The following is a 14,437-nucleotide window of genomic DNA, read 5'->3' as shown; positions in this document are numbered from 1 at the left end:
TGTACATACCATAGCCGCGAAAATTAATGAAGCCTACCGCGGAATAACCGCAGCATTATTAATTGGAGCGTTTGATTTTGATTAAAAACGACACTTCATAAGCAACACCATTCCGATTTACTTTATTTATGATAAACGTTTCCAACCGTGTCCAGCATTTCAGCGCGTACTTCCACACATTTAATATACTTTTTACCATTTCCCACACGTAACATTTCATCTGAAACGAACCGTTGCGATGCTATTTGATAATACAAGTGCTCCGTATGGTAAAAAGAAAAAAAGAAGTCAGGTTTCTCGAATAAGCAATCATTGCAACTGCAGTTGTAATGAATCACATATATACTTATAAATAAATAAATGTACATATATATATGTACGTATATGTATATATAGCGTGTTCTGGAAATCGTAGTATACAATCGTGAAGGTGATTCCTAATGCAAAAATGAATGGAAAATATAGAATAAAATTTTTTCGTATAAAGTTGTTTTCGATAAATTGAGTTCAAATATTCGTTAAGTACACTTAACTAACCACAATTTTCTTAATTCACCCAATCTGACTATCACCGATATTTCTATGTCAATCTGATTTTGTAACATTCATCGTATTAATTGAAAAATTATTAAAAATGTGTTTATACGAAAAAATTTTATTCTATATATAATAATAATAATAAGGCTCAATAAATTTAAAAAAGAACTGAACGAAAAAGGGCTACGAGCCTAAAAATTAGAAACTAACTTTTAAGCTCGTAGCCCTTTTTCGTTCAGTTCTTTTATTCTATATATTTGATTAATTTTTATATGAGGAATCATCTCCTTTTCAGTTGTATCACGTGATTTCCAGAACATCTTCTATATTTAATATATTTAGAGTAGCAAATGTGTATTTAAATTGCTGAATAATACAAATTTTTATATAACCGTCACATACGTGCCGTTAATGCAGTCAAGCATACATTTTGAATGGGGCTTCGTAAGAGAGGCCAGAGTTTTAATGAAATTGTTCACACTGATGAAAGTAACGAGCATCATAAGGGTTCTCATGTAATGTGCGTGCATATAAAAAAAATCTGAAACGCAGGCGTGTCGCGCGCGTTTTTATTTTTTACTCTTCGTCAGTAATCTCATTGCGACAGCGTGATTAAGGTTTCTCGTGGTTTAAAGTGTTACTTCAACCGGAATAATTGTAAAAACAGAACGCGATCCGTATAAAAGCACTCCTCTGTGGTTTCACGCTTTAAAATTCTACTAGTTTTGTTTAAATTATAATTTTTATGACGATTTCGCGATTCAATGTACAATATGCCAACTTCCCTTACAATCTGAATCTAATTAATGATTCGCAAGCATCGCGTATTTCAAAATACTGTAGAATTTGCAAGCATTACGTATTTCAAAACACTGCGGAAGTCTAGAATTATCATTATTATATAATAAATCGTTAACTGCAGTGTGTGATATCACGTCTATTCGTCTCTCGCATGTTCCAGTTATATCTCGCATTTCACTGAGAATTATTTTCCATCGAACAGCCAAGTTGCCGCGTATCGAAATAAACTCGAAGCACTAATAAAAGACTCACAAAGTCTCTTTTTAGGATGTATTCACGCCGCTTCGATTTGCAACAGAAAATTCTTTCAGATTGAAACGCACCAATCGCGTACTGCGTGATGTCAAAAGAGAATATTTGAGATTGCAAATTTGAATGAGGTTCACTATAGCCAGATGCGTCTGTCGTCGACTGAAAATTGTGACGAATTCGACATTCGTGATTACGTTATCATTAAGCCATAATAAAAGAAATTGTTTATTAATCATCAATAATAGCGTTTATTTTTTTTATATAGCTAATTTTATATTATAATTTGTGTAACCAAAAGCCCTTCTGGAAATGTAGTTGTGATTAAGATATACAAGCGTTTTTGTAACTTGATTCCTGAAGCTTGTTGTAGTGATGTATTTAGTTATTTCTCTTAGAGCAAAGTGATCTCCTAGAGCAGTACAGTTACTTTCGAAAGACAGTCGCGAAAATTGATCTTATCTCCCGACACTCGCTTCATCTTCCATGACTTAAGGAGATCGAGCACTTGACATTATCGCCCGATACTCGTTATCTGATCGCGCGGCTAGCTTATTTCGCTTCATTTGTCGATCTCCGTCGATGTCCCATTACGAGCCGCAACCTCTCCATCCTGATGTCCGCCTATGGTCCACCGGATTTGAGAATCAACGATCCGTTTCGTGAGATACGGCGCCACGGCATTAGCGACCATTCGGACGTCCCGCCAACTAGTGAACTCTAATTTGCGGTCCCCGCTAATTGAGGAACGAACGCGAGACTGGCGTGATTGCACCGGCGGACAAATGAAGAGATTCTCGGATGCGACAGGACCTCGCGTTATCATGGTTCCAAAGTTGTAACGCAATAATAGTAACAACTCCCGGTATTAGTAACTAAGTTATCAAGAGGAAATACAAGATTCTAATGTTCATTATACGTAGTTTTTAAGATATTTGAATAGGAATTTTCGAAACGAGTTTTTGTTTCAAATTCGCCTCGAAAGGAATACATTCTGTACAAACTCATACAAGGTCGCCAGCAATTATAACAAAAATGCTTGGCCAACACTACGGCTATCAACTGACGGCCAAGGTTCTGTCAACCACTACTGGGCCAGTAGTATCTACCAATACTGGATCCAAGTTATCATCTAGTATTTAGCTAGGTACTTGAACAGTGGCAACCAATAATGGCCCAACACTGAACCGATTGTAAAACCCTGGGAATATATTTCCGACAATGTTATCTCATGCCCACATGATCTTTTATTTATGAAATAGAAACGTTATAGCGGTAGAATACTTGCCTGGCGTGACAAGAAGCGCGATGCCGAGGAGCAGAGCTCTTGTCGCCACTTCCACGATTCGTCGGAAGCCCCTGCGACACCACCGTAACCGATGCCTCTTCTCTTCGTCGTCCTCTTCCGCTTCATCGTTTTTACTCGCGTGCTCGAAAAGACCCAGACAAAGCCGCAGCTTCCGGTACACCGCACTGATCTCATCTGATTCGGGCATGCGTCGCTTCAGAATCTCCCTTTTCTCAACCGCTTCGCTCTCCTGGCGCCTGTACGATCGCCGACAGCCCGTGCAGGTAGGCTGACCGGAAGCGAGGATCGCTTCGTGGTCAGTCCTCCTAAGTGAAAGTCGTTCTTTCACTATATAAACGATTTGACCTCAACACTTTTATGTCTTATTTTATTGACCACCAATTAAGAGTCTTTTTATATAAATAATATTATATATAAAGACAAAGACTCCAAATAAAATAAAGCATTACAATAAAAAAGCCCATGAAAGTCTGTGAAAGTTTTATTTTTCTTAACTCACGATTAAGTATTCAACCCCACCAAATAACTAAAGACGTACGTTGATAATTTTTATCTTTAGGCATTATATTCAGGACGTGACATCGCACTAATAAATTGTTTATCAATTTGATATCTCTTCTGTTTTAATGTATGCGTGATAATTAATATTAATTTGTTAATTTTAGACTGAAGGTGATCCTAATGAAGGATCGAAACGCCTGTGTTTTAATTAATACATATTCTTTTACACAATTTCCATCCAGTGTTTCATGAGAGCTTTTTTATTGTAATGATTTTATTTCATATAAATCTTTTAGCACAAGTTTTATAAATCCTTGTTATCTTTTTTCATCTATATGTAGAATGTCAATGATATTATTGATAAAAAGATGAATTATAAGTTTTTCTTTTTCACTTTGCACACGTTGCACGCTATATCTAAAATAACTAATAGGAGAAATGTGCAAAGCAGACTTGACCACTGAATAAATAGACCACGCTTCCTCACCGCGACATCCGCTATCAGTTACCTGTCCTCGTAGTCGTCACACGCGGCGTTCTCCTCGGTAGCATGGTAGCTGTCGTGCCTTAGGGACCGCAGACCCTGCGAACAAGTTCCTCCGGTACACTGGAACTCGAGCCTTCGCCGGAGGTCCGTGGCTTGTAGCCCTCCTCCGCCCCCCATACCCCCGCTCCCATAGTACCTGCAGGTATAAGCGGTCGACGTCCGCGTTATGACTATAGCACACGCGGCAGTAACAATCATCGGCCGGTCTCCCCACGGAAGGTGAGCTATTGCCGGTAAATAACATGTCGCTCAATATGTCGCACAAGCTAAAAGTACCCGCGGCGAATAAGAAGTCGTCTTATAATAAACTACAATACGCTGCAAAAAGAAGCGGATAGGTCACGAATTGACAGTGAACAACTGCGAATTTATGCAACGTGTAGATTTTCGCGTTAAGCATCGCTGCTGATGATAAAATTTTATCTTACATTTTTGAATTCTTCTGTACGTAAAAGGGGGTTATCGAATAACTTTTATTTTACACACAAAAAATGTCTATTGCTAAGAAAAATAATTACTCAGTTTACTGTTTTCTTTTAAGTAACAATTATCTTTAACAAAATATTTTCTTCTGTGTGTGATAATAATTTTAAAATATTTCTATCATAAATTTTGGAAAATGTATTCAAAACAAGAATTTATTTTCTTTTGAAGAATATCATAAAATTGATTGAAAGTGACTTCATGTAATAAACAAATCGTAATTATTTTAATAATCTTAAAATTAAATTTATTAGAATTCAGAATATATTTTGAATAAATTTGGTGCTCTTAAAATAATGATCTTAAAATCTTATGATGAACTTATGATTTATGGATAAATGAATTTCTAAAATACTTAGAACAAGTAATTATTATTTGCGTACAGTATGTATTCTTCTGTGTAATTTCTTTCAAAAGTTTTCGAATCGGTTTTGTATTTTAGTTTGCGTGACGCAATGATTTCTCAATGAAGTTCTCGACAGTAAAAAAAACTCGCGTTAAGTGTATAAGCATTACGTTTGAATTAATAGAGATAAGTTGTATGTAAAAACTAAGAAAGTAAGACAGTGGATTATCCAGACATCCATCTCTTTACGAAAACGAGTCTGAATAGTCAACGCTTAGCGAGCTTTAGATAAGGTTTGATTCACTTATCCGGTTTTGTCCTACTTTGTTGTCGTATTGACGTAAATGAAATCTGCTCACCCCTGCCGCTCCGCCACCACTACCGCTGCCTGGATCGCACGCCCCCGATACCGATTTTTACGAACCTCGCCACTTCCTCGCCGTTTTCGACAGGCACTTTAACCCCCGCAATGCGTCGCTCTCATCACCTGCAATATAAAGAAATGCATTCATATAAAAAGATATACAGACATGACATATAAAGAAATATATTCGTCAGTAACATATTAAATAACTGAGAAATAAATTTTACTCGTTTTGTTCATTAAGAAAAATATTAAATATTATTATTAAAGATGTATTATCCAAATATTCCTTATTAAAATGAAAAAATTAGATTTTTCTATATTTGTGTGTGAAAGTAATACAAAAAGTTTGGTAGCGATAAAGAACTTGGATCAAAAATTATTTCAATAAAAAGTATTTTTTTTAAATAATTAAGATAAAGTGAGAAAATTTTCACTATAAAATTGTACTGTTAAATTATATATAAGTATTGACCTTATTAAACTGTTTCACATGTATGCAGCATTCTTTTTTATAGTATATGGAGAGTATAAATTTCCAATTCCAGAGACTTTTTGTAGAGATTACATACATAATATACATTCTTAAATATTTTATCGTAGTTTTATATTACACATTAATTTATTATTAATGATACATATACATGTATAATTATATGAATCATTAATAATAGAATATAATTATACGTATAATAGAATCTATAATTATGCGCATAATAAACATATAATTCTTAAGAATTGCGCATTATTAATTGTCGCATAGGGATGAATCATTATTCCATACATTTGCGCGGTCGCCTATTATTTCGTGGTTATGGTTATATCTTTGTACAATAACCATTAGCACACGTGTGGCCGCGTATCCATACATGTGTACGTACAGACGAATGAATCCTTTGGTAGATAGTTGAAATTCCGTATAGGCGAAACATGAATCGATTCGATTAGCAACATACGTGCTCAGATACAAGCCTGATTGATTCAATTTGGGTTCCGGCCTCCAGTAGTGCTTAGACAGAGGTAAATGCTCCGAAGATAGACTGATAATTATATCACGTTTGGAGGCTGTCACGTGACTTGGCAGAGGCAAAGATAGAGCAACATTAAATAATCCGGGACACGAGAAATTAAATATTTCTAACTCTTGGAGCATGTAACGTGAGTTCCATAATTTAATCAACTGGTTCCAATTTAATGTCTTGTCTTTTCCAATTTAATGCCTTTTCAGTCGTATCACGAATGATTATAAGTGCTGCGCCGTTCTATCTGAGCGCGTCATATATTTTTACGCTATATATCAAATTTATATTCTAGTCGGATCCGATTTTGGATAAAATTGATTGCTGAAACATCGAAATTTCAATGCTATTTTAATAACCGAAAAATATTTGGATAATTCGATGTAATTATATGTGCGACAACGCTGATTGTACAGGTAAATTCAATGGAATTGTAAATTAGCGGGGATTGCATTTGATGCTGCAGTGCTTAACTTCAATGCAGAAAGTAGTCGCGATTTAATGCAAATTATATTACGATATATGCATACGATGTATTACGGTCACGGAATAATGGCGCGCACCGGCACCCCCCACGGATTATTTATCGTGCGTCAATACGCGAAGATTTTACTTCATTCGGAGCACGTTCATGTAATACTAACTCCGACGGGAATTACGACCATTCTGCTAATAAAACGGCCGTACTGCCGATATAGAGAGCAGGTGCGTATTAGACACTCCCATTCGGTGATTCTGCCGAGTCCGTATTGAACGAACGATGAAACGAGTTTCTTTTTATCCGAAGTTATTAATGGCGCAATTCTCAAACTGTTGGACTTAAAATATTACAGACACTGTATTATTTAGAGATATATAATAAAACTATTTTAATGAAAAAAAAATTAATTAGATAATAGATAAAACGGAAAGCATTAATTTAATGTATTTCTTTAATAAATGTGGAATCTCCGCTGAAGAAGAAGCTGGAAAATTAATTTTTGCATTAAATGGATAAGTAATATAGTAGTGCTGCACAGTAATCTGCGGGCGAATGCCGCGGTAAAGTTACATCGTAAGCTTACAGCGCTCTTATTTATGATCACCGTCGGCTACTAATGCTGCAACATCAATCAGGTGTTGTTATTCATTCAGTGCTGAGCCAGATGGAAGATTAGACGCTTGCACTTCCTTTAAGGATTCATACAATAGCAAGTGGAAGTTAAATTCCTTAACGCGTGTCATCGCAATTATTATCGATTAATGATGTTCTCGCCGAACGTTATTCACGCATTATAATTTATGCGTAATATACATGTATATATCGTCATTTACAAAACTTGTTTTGTATAACATGATTTTTAATATCGCTTCATAAATAGCTAATTGTATCTCATGCGAGCGTCATAATTTTGCTATTTTTGAATATCGCAGAGCGTTATAATGCTGGAATCGTATATTTTTGTATTACAAAAACAACGATTCGCAAGATATTGCACGAGATAAACGTCGCAAGTATTTTCTGTCAGGTTAAAGCGCGTCCAGAATTGACTTTTCGAACAGACATTGGTTACCTTACTACTATCTCCGACTTTATAGCCGATATTATTTCCAGAGTAAAGTCACGTTTTACTACCTCGCGTCAAACTATCCTAACTCAGATGGCGGTGGGTTAGAGATTTCTACTTCATGATCGAGATTGGAGCAATGAAGACCGCGATTCCGAGTCGGTTTGCAGATTTAATCGTCGGCAGCTTGATCAGGGATACGAAGAATTGCTTTTTCTGCAGATTTATCCTTAATTTTTAATTGTCCTGTTTCAACTTTTTTTTATACATGTTGACATGCTTCGGTTATTAATCCTAGAATTCTATCATTACTGAAGACGTAATATTTCAATCGATATGTAAATTTGCCGCAGAAGGAAATAGACTACTTTTAATTAATGTAACACAAGTTTTTTATATACTTTATACTTTTAATATGACAAAATATTTATAATCTAGATTTTTGTAAACACAAATAATTATTATTAAAATTAATTATTAAAAGGAAAAATTCAATCTTGAAGTAATGTAGAGTATATAGTCTAATTTTGTGTATCTTCTCATACAATTTTGTATATATAAAATAAAACTACTTAAAAATTAAAACCACTTATCATGCTCTCTGTTAAAATATTGACCATCAGAAGGTCCAAACTGATATATAATGGATAAAATATTTAAAAACTTATCCTAGCTTTTAGCACGGCAGATAGAATTTCCATTGAAAACACAGCTTAACGAGCTCAATGACCTCGCTCACTAGTATGTAAAATTTACCAAGCATCAAGCATTCTAGGATTAACAACTAGGTCCATATATTTCATTGATCGGACAATAAGTCGAATAGAACAACTTTCTACGTGCGAGGGAATATTTATTGTCTTTCTCATAAATATGGATTTAAGCAGCTCGGAACAACCGCGATCGATTTAATAGCGCGGAATGACGAGTGACCTTTAGACTAGATTCCGCGATTGTACACTGGCTTGCAAGATGAAGTCATTTCGCAGTCGGAACTATTTCCAAGACGAGTATTCGAGCCAGCATGTAGATGACGAGCGTACCTATGTCTCGCGTGGTCGTCACCTTAAAGAGAGGAATGTCGGAGTGAATGGTACGACCAGTTCTGATAGAAGGTGTTGGATTGCACTATTTGAACAATGGCACATGTCGCCCACGCAATTGCGGCTCACTAAAGGGGCTGCGACACAGGCTGTCATAACTCGTCTTCATGTTCCTGGATTATTAGGGTCTCGCTCTCTCTTTGTCCCCCCCCCCCCCTCTCTCACTCACTCTCACTCTGTCTCGTGTTATCCTTTTCTCGCACAGGAAGCGATCTACTGTTCACGAAGCCCTCCATATAACACCCATATTTGCTGGTGTAAATCGAACCGACCGTGAGAGTTCATGCATCGGATGTATCAACAGCTTAAATTTCAACGTAAAGTAAACATAAGAAAATGGCTTCACGACATCGCGTCCGCTTCGGAAAAATATTTTCACGACGTGAGTTTTTATACTTTTACAACATTGAGTTCATCATCTATATATGCGCTATCCCGAATATTCCCGAGTCTCGGAAGTAATTCTGACTGCGCGGAATGATTCTGTTTTGTAAGCCACGCGCCGGTAGAGTCTAGTCGGTAGAATCTAATCAGAAAGATTACTCGTCATTCCGCACTATTAAATTTATTGTTCTCGTCCTTTATTGTTCGAGTTTCTGACGAGTCATGAAATGCGATACTGACATCGATCTTATTTACGAATTATAGATATCTCGTCACTTTCGAACGTCGTTTACGGTAAATAATACGTGAGATCGATATCGACAGGATCGATATCGATTTGCTCGACGAGCGAGTTTCTTTTTGCCCGCAACGCAATCTGCCTTTGTACTTCAAGGCTGGAGCACAGACCTTTGCATAATACATAAAGCATAAAAAAATTAACCAATCAAAGTCTTTTACTTCATGGAAAGGAAGGAAATGAAGGATTTTAAATGGTTCATTTTCTTATGCGTTATGCAAGGCTCTGTGCTTCCGTTCTTAATGCAATTCGTTACACTACTTCATCCGAATGCGCTGTCATTCCCGAACAAAACGAAACAGTCGGCTAATTGGCTCGCGCAGGGTTACACGTCCCATGTGATTTCATTCATTATCGGTGTCTCGGTTGACGCTACCGGAAGCGAGGAAAGTATTGATGCGCACTGGTGTGTATCGCGCGATTTTTCGGTCCCGTTTTGTATGTCCGTTGTCGACCGCGTTTCAACGTCGACATTCGCTGCATTTCACGATATACTGCATACACATTTTCCGAGGTCAATACGCGGGACGAACGCGAGCGAATTACTCGTACGCGTATGCTAAATTGCCGAAAGTTTTCGGCCAATTTCACTGACGACGCGCACGAACTTCCATCTGTACAGCTGGAACAACTATGCATGCGCCCGGAAGTTCGACTGTAGATCTTTGTTGTTTGTTCCGTACGTACGTACATGGTGCGTGTATGTCTGTAATACAATCATGGATATATGCAGATTCGCTTTACATTTAATTCATTCGACGTGAAATTGCGAGCAATTCGTGATTTAAAAGCGCATAGCTCTCTTGAGATTATAAATATCACGTAGAGAGAGAGAGAGAGAGAGAGAGAGAGAGAGAGAGAGAGAGAACGACATGGAAACGTAGAACAAAACTTAATAAATTTACCGATGATATCACGTATTCATTGATGTCACAAAGACAGCGCGGCATAAAAACTCTTCTCTTTTTCTCTCTCTCTCTCTTCCTCTCGTCATGCGTTTAAAATGATAAAAATAGTTTCAACCGTGTGAATCGCGTTTGAAAAATTGTTACGCCGGATGTTCACGGCCAATTTCGTTGTGTGGCCGTTGAGCTGAACAATTCAATTTTGACGACAGTCTAAACGGATCCGATCAATTGCGAAATTCCTATGCTAATGCTTTTATTTCCCTAAAATACATTCGGAACGAACGTTTAAATTAAAGTGAAATAAAAACACATCGATTTTACATTCCGCGGACACACCCCTGGCCAGTGTAACAATTAAATTGATTATCATCCGCGTTAACTTTCGAAGAGAGTTTGTCATATACCGTGACAAACGACCGTGCTCTTTAAAAAGTTCCTTTACACGGTTGTCCAACTTCTGCGGATTGTCGTCTTTTGACGGGAAACGTATAACTTTCTAAATTGGCTTGGGCCAACTTCGTCATTAACCATTTTTGCGACTTCTCGCCATCGGCTACTCTCGCATTGCGTTTCGAAATCGCGACTTTTCTTCTTTTTTTTTTGGTCTTATTAACTTGGATAACTTTAATAGCAATCACAGAGACGTAATTTTCCCTAATGACCTATGTGATCGACGACAGATTGGTTCCGCTCAAAGGCACGATTTGCCGAATGCGTTGAGTATTTAATGAGCCGATGGTACGCATTCTGACATGGATAATTTCGCAAACGTTTGATAAATCTATATATCGCTGTAATCAGCAACGGTACATTCCACAAACTTCTCGAAGATCTTCTTGGCTCCAGCATATATCCGCTGCAAGGCATTTAGGAATGATCTTGTGTACGCGTATGTATGTATATTTGGCACGGCCTGGAGGCTGTTCGGTTATATCACACTATGATATGTCTATCCGTCGCGAAATCTATTTGAACGTCCTCCTACACCGATGATGAGGATGTTAATTATTACTGCCAAGGTTCGCCCCAAGCGAGAAGATTTTCGTCGATGCTAGAATCTTGGAATGAAAATGGGAAATCCGAGGTCACTCTCTCTCGGTGGTATTAAAAAGTGTCTCTCTGCTATACATATAATTAAATAATACAATTTGCCAACTGATAAGATCAATTTTGAAAAAATTCATTTCGCGAAATTTGTTGAACTGATGCTTGATGACAGCTTCATAAACGAATTTTGCGATCCGCTAGAATAATATACACACTGTAGCATTTATAATTATATTCGCGTGTGTTGGAAATTGTAATTTTTAGAGACAGCCATCAGGTCTTATTAATGAAAACGAATGTAATGCGTTTTAATACATATTTAATGTACATATAAGTTAGAAAATGTGTATTAAATTTGACATATTTCACGTGTCCCAAAGGTCTAACTCAAGTTTTTATTAATTTAAAGGCTATAGACAGGGTAAAAATTTAAAAATAAATCGATTTTTAAATTTTGTAATATTTTGAAAGATATATACGTATCGAGAATACATATGCCAAGTTTTAAAGAGATATTCGGAAAATTGACGGAGATGTAGCAGTTTTTGTACGACGATGCGTAACAGTTTTTGTACGCAAGAAAGTCGCTTAAGCGCTAGAAATGCTTCTGGCGTCGATGAAGAAGCGTTTTTAGAAGAGCTATTATATGATCCAGCTAGGGACTGCCGAATAAGAGTAACTTAAACTTTTTAATTTAAATTTGTGCAATATAGTAATTTGAAAGTAAAATTTCAAACGCGTTTTTCTCAAAATCATTTTTTTCAACCTGATTGGCAGCAAATCAAAAAATCTACTCGACCTATTGACTTGGTGTAAATTGCATTTTATTCAGAAAATTTACCTCTATCGCCGGACAGTCATTTTTTATTTGATAAAAATTTCACAATTTTTTTCAACTTTTTTGTAACAAAAAAGGTCAAATTAAAAAAAATTCACATATCCGCCATTTTGGTACTTTTTAGCGACTTTGTAATTTTCCTATGTCCAGCTATAGCTACATATTACATTTTTTACTATCATAATTTTTTAGTTTTTTGTTTCAAACAGCGCATATAGTCGATTCATTGTCAACGAGACAAAAGTAATTGTTCAAGGTTACCCTTTGTACAGCAGCCTTAATTCTAGTAACCAAGACAAAAAAAAAATTTTTTTACGTACTTCAGTACTGATACAATAAAGACACCATAAAATAAAATTACATGATTTTATTATATATAAAAAAAAATCCTAAAGAACATCCGGTTTTTCAGGCCTTCACTCTGTCTATAGCCCTTAATACAAGATAAATATACAAAGTATTTGTGTTAATTTAACAAGATAAATATATTAGAAAGTAACACAAATATTATGTAAAAAAATATTACATAAAAAATGGCACACTTTGTAAGCAGATTGTGAAAGTATATTTTTTCAATAAAATTAACATTTATGATATGTTAACACATTTTATTCATTCATCTTAGAATTTGCATTTTAAAACACATTATTTTTATATTATTTGTTCACTTATTCATAAATTGTGTTATTTTAAGAAATCTTGAATATCAATTTAACATAAAATCTATAAATAACGTAATCACATTATATTAAATTAATACTCGAATATGTTAAAAATTCAACATGAAATTTTAACAAAGACCTAGACTGTTTCAGATACAAATACAAGATATTTTTACTGTATGCTCAAGATGAAAAATATAATATCATATATTGTTAACCAGCATTGCGAATGAACATAGCAGACAGCTTTACACTTGCGCATGAACTGGCTATCTCGAAAGAGATCTCGAATGAAAAAATAATCGATTCCCGAGAATTCCGCCGAGGGAAAGGCGCTTAATCTCGTGAACTGTAATCCAAGCTTGCAGTGCGCTGTCCGAGCACAATGTACGTAAATCGTTCACCTCAATCGGAAATCGATGGCACGGTTTCGGGAATTCTGTTACAAGAGTTCTGTTCGCGGCTTCAAGTGGTCCAAGGTTAAACAATAGTTGATAGAATAACGCGATAGTTAGTGAATACGACAATCGACGCACGCATATCTCGTATTATTGTTTTGAAATTCGTCGGGTTTCAAGATCTGATTTATGTCCCTATCGAAATAAACCGATCATACGTGGACCGTCGTTTTTGTACCTCGATATTCTAGTATTATTTCATCTCGCCTTCTATTTATCGTCTATCGACCTAGCAGCAAAATTTACCAGACCCACGGCAGTGAAATGTATCTCTTATTTCCGTTATCCTACGCTTTCAACTGGACTTTTCCATCACCTTTTGGGGGAACCCTTGAGGAATCATCGACTGTATCATCCGCACGGTTAAGAATCGTTGAAATTCTCGAACACGAAACTTCAAGTGTCTTTGAGGGTGCGTAGGCGATGCGAAATATAAGGATTTGGGGAGTAAAAGATTATACAAAGAGAATAAGGGATTAGCATTGACGATGATATGGGTCTAAAACAGGGATTCGCTGGTGATAATATCGAAAATGAGATAAGATAATACGTAGTATTTGATAATAAACGAAAGGAGATAAGTAAAATAGGAAGTTATATAACATGCGCGAGGAGAAGTGAGCGGGTAATAAAAACGCTGATATATGAAAGGGGATATATAAAAGAGGAGATAAAAGGAAGCGAGGAAGGAAAAATAAAAGCAAACGAAGGCATAAAAGTCTAACGTATGCAGAAAAATAAAGGAGAAGTGCCAGAGATGCGCCTGGTAACGAACACAAAGGCGTTAACGAGAAACAATAAAAGTGTTGAATAACGGCAAGAAAAATACCATGGAGAAAACGGCGAAAGTAATAAAATAGTAACTTAGAGAACTAAGTTAAGAAAAGATATTCGAGCTTAGAGAAGGCATTCGAGTTTCTTGGAGAAGCATAAAGGGTAGATAAGTAGTATGTGGTGAAGGAGAGTAAGGGTGCAGGGGGGTAAAGGTACAATGAAGAGGGGCAGGATGTATAAAAGCGAAACAACGAGTACGCGT

General features: G+C 36.2%; 1 protein-coding gene across 10 annotated transcripts in view; it reads right to left on the bottom strand.

Moving 5' to 3' along the window:
• The window catches only part of LOC108767979 (protein turtle), a 269,485-nt gene that overhangs the window by 60,493 nt on the left and 194,555 nt on the right, over window positions 1-14,437 (bottom strand). For 9 of the 10 annotated variants that reach the window (XM_018518147.1, XM_018518138.1, XM_018518146.1 and 6 more), the window contains 3 exons: window positions 5,133-5,260; window positions 3,907-4,080; window positions 2,876-3,201 (listed from right to left, as the gene is read on the bottom strand). In XM_018518147.1, the coding sequence (XP_018373649.1) occupies window positions 2,876-3,201; window positions 3,907-4,061 (481 nt within the window). In that variant the 5' untranslated portion in view covers window positions 4,062-4,080; window positions 5,133-5,260. The remainder of the gene's footprint in view (window positions 1-2,875; window positions 3,202-3,906; window positions 4,081-5,132; window positions 5,261-14,437) is intronic. The other variant, XM_018518143.1, reaches the window with a different exon arrangement.

Source organism: Trachymyrmex cornetzi, unplaced genomic scaffold, assembly GCF_001594075.2.
Source record: "Trachymyrmex cornetzi isolate Tcor2-1 unplaced genomic scaffold, Tcor1.1 scaffold743, whole genome shotgun sequence".
In the NCBI taxonomy this organism is placed as follows: Eukaryota; Metazoa; Arthropoda; class Insecta; order Hymenoptera; family Formicidae; genus Trachymyrmex; species Trachymyrmex cornetzi.
The sequence above is the reverse complement of the archived record's forward strand: the minus strand, read 5'-3'. Positions and strand labels throughout refer to the sequence as shown.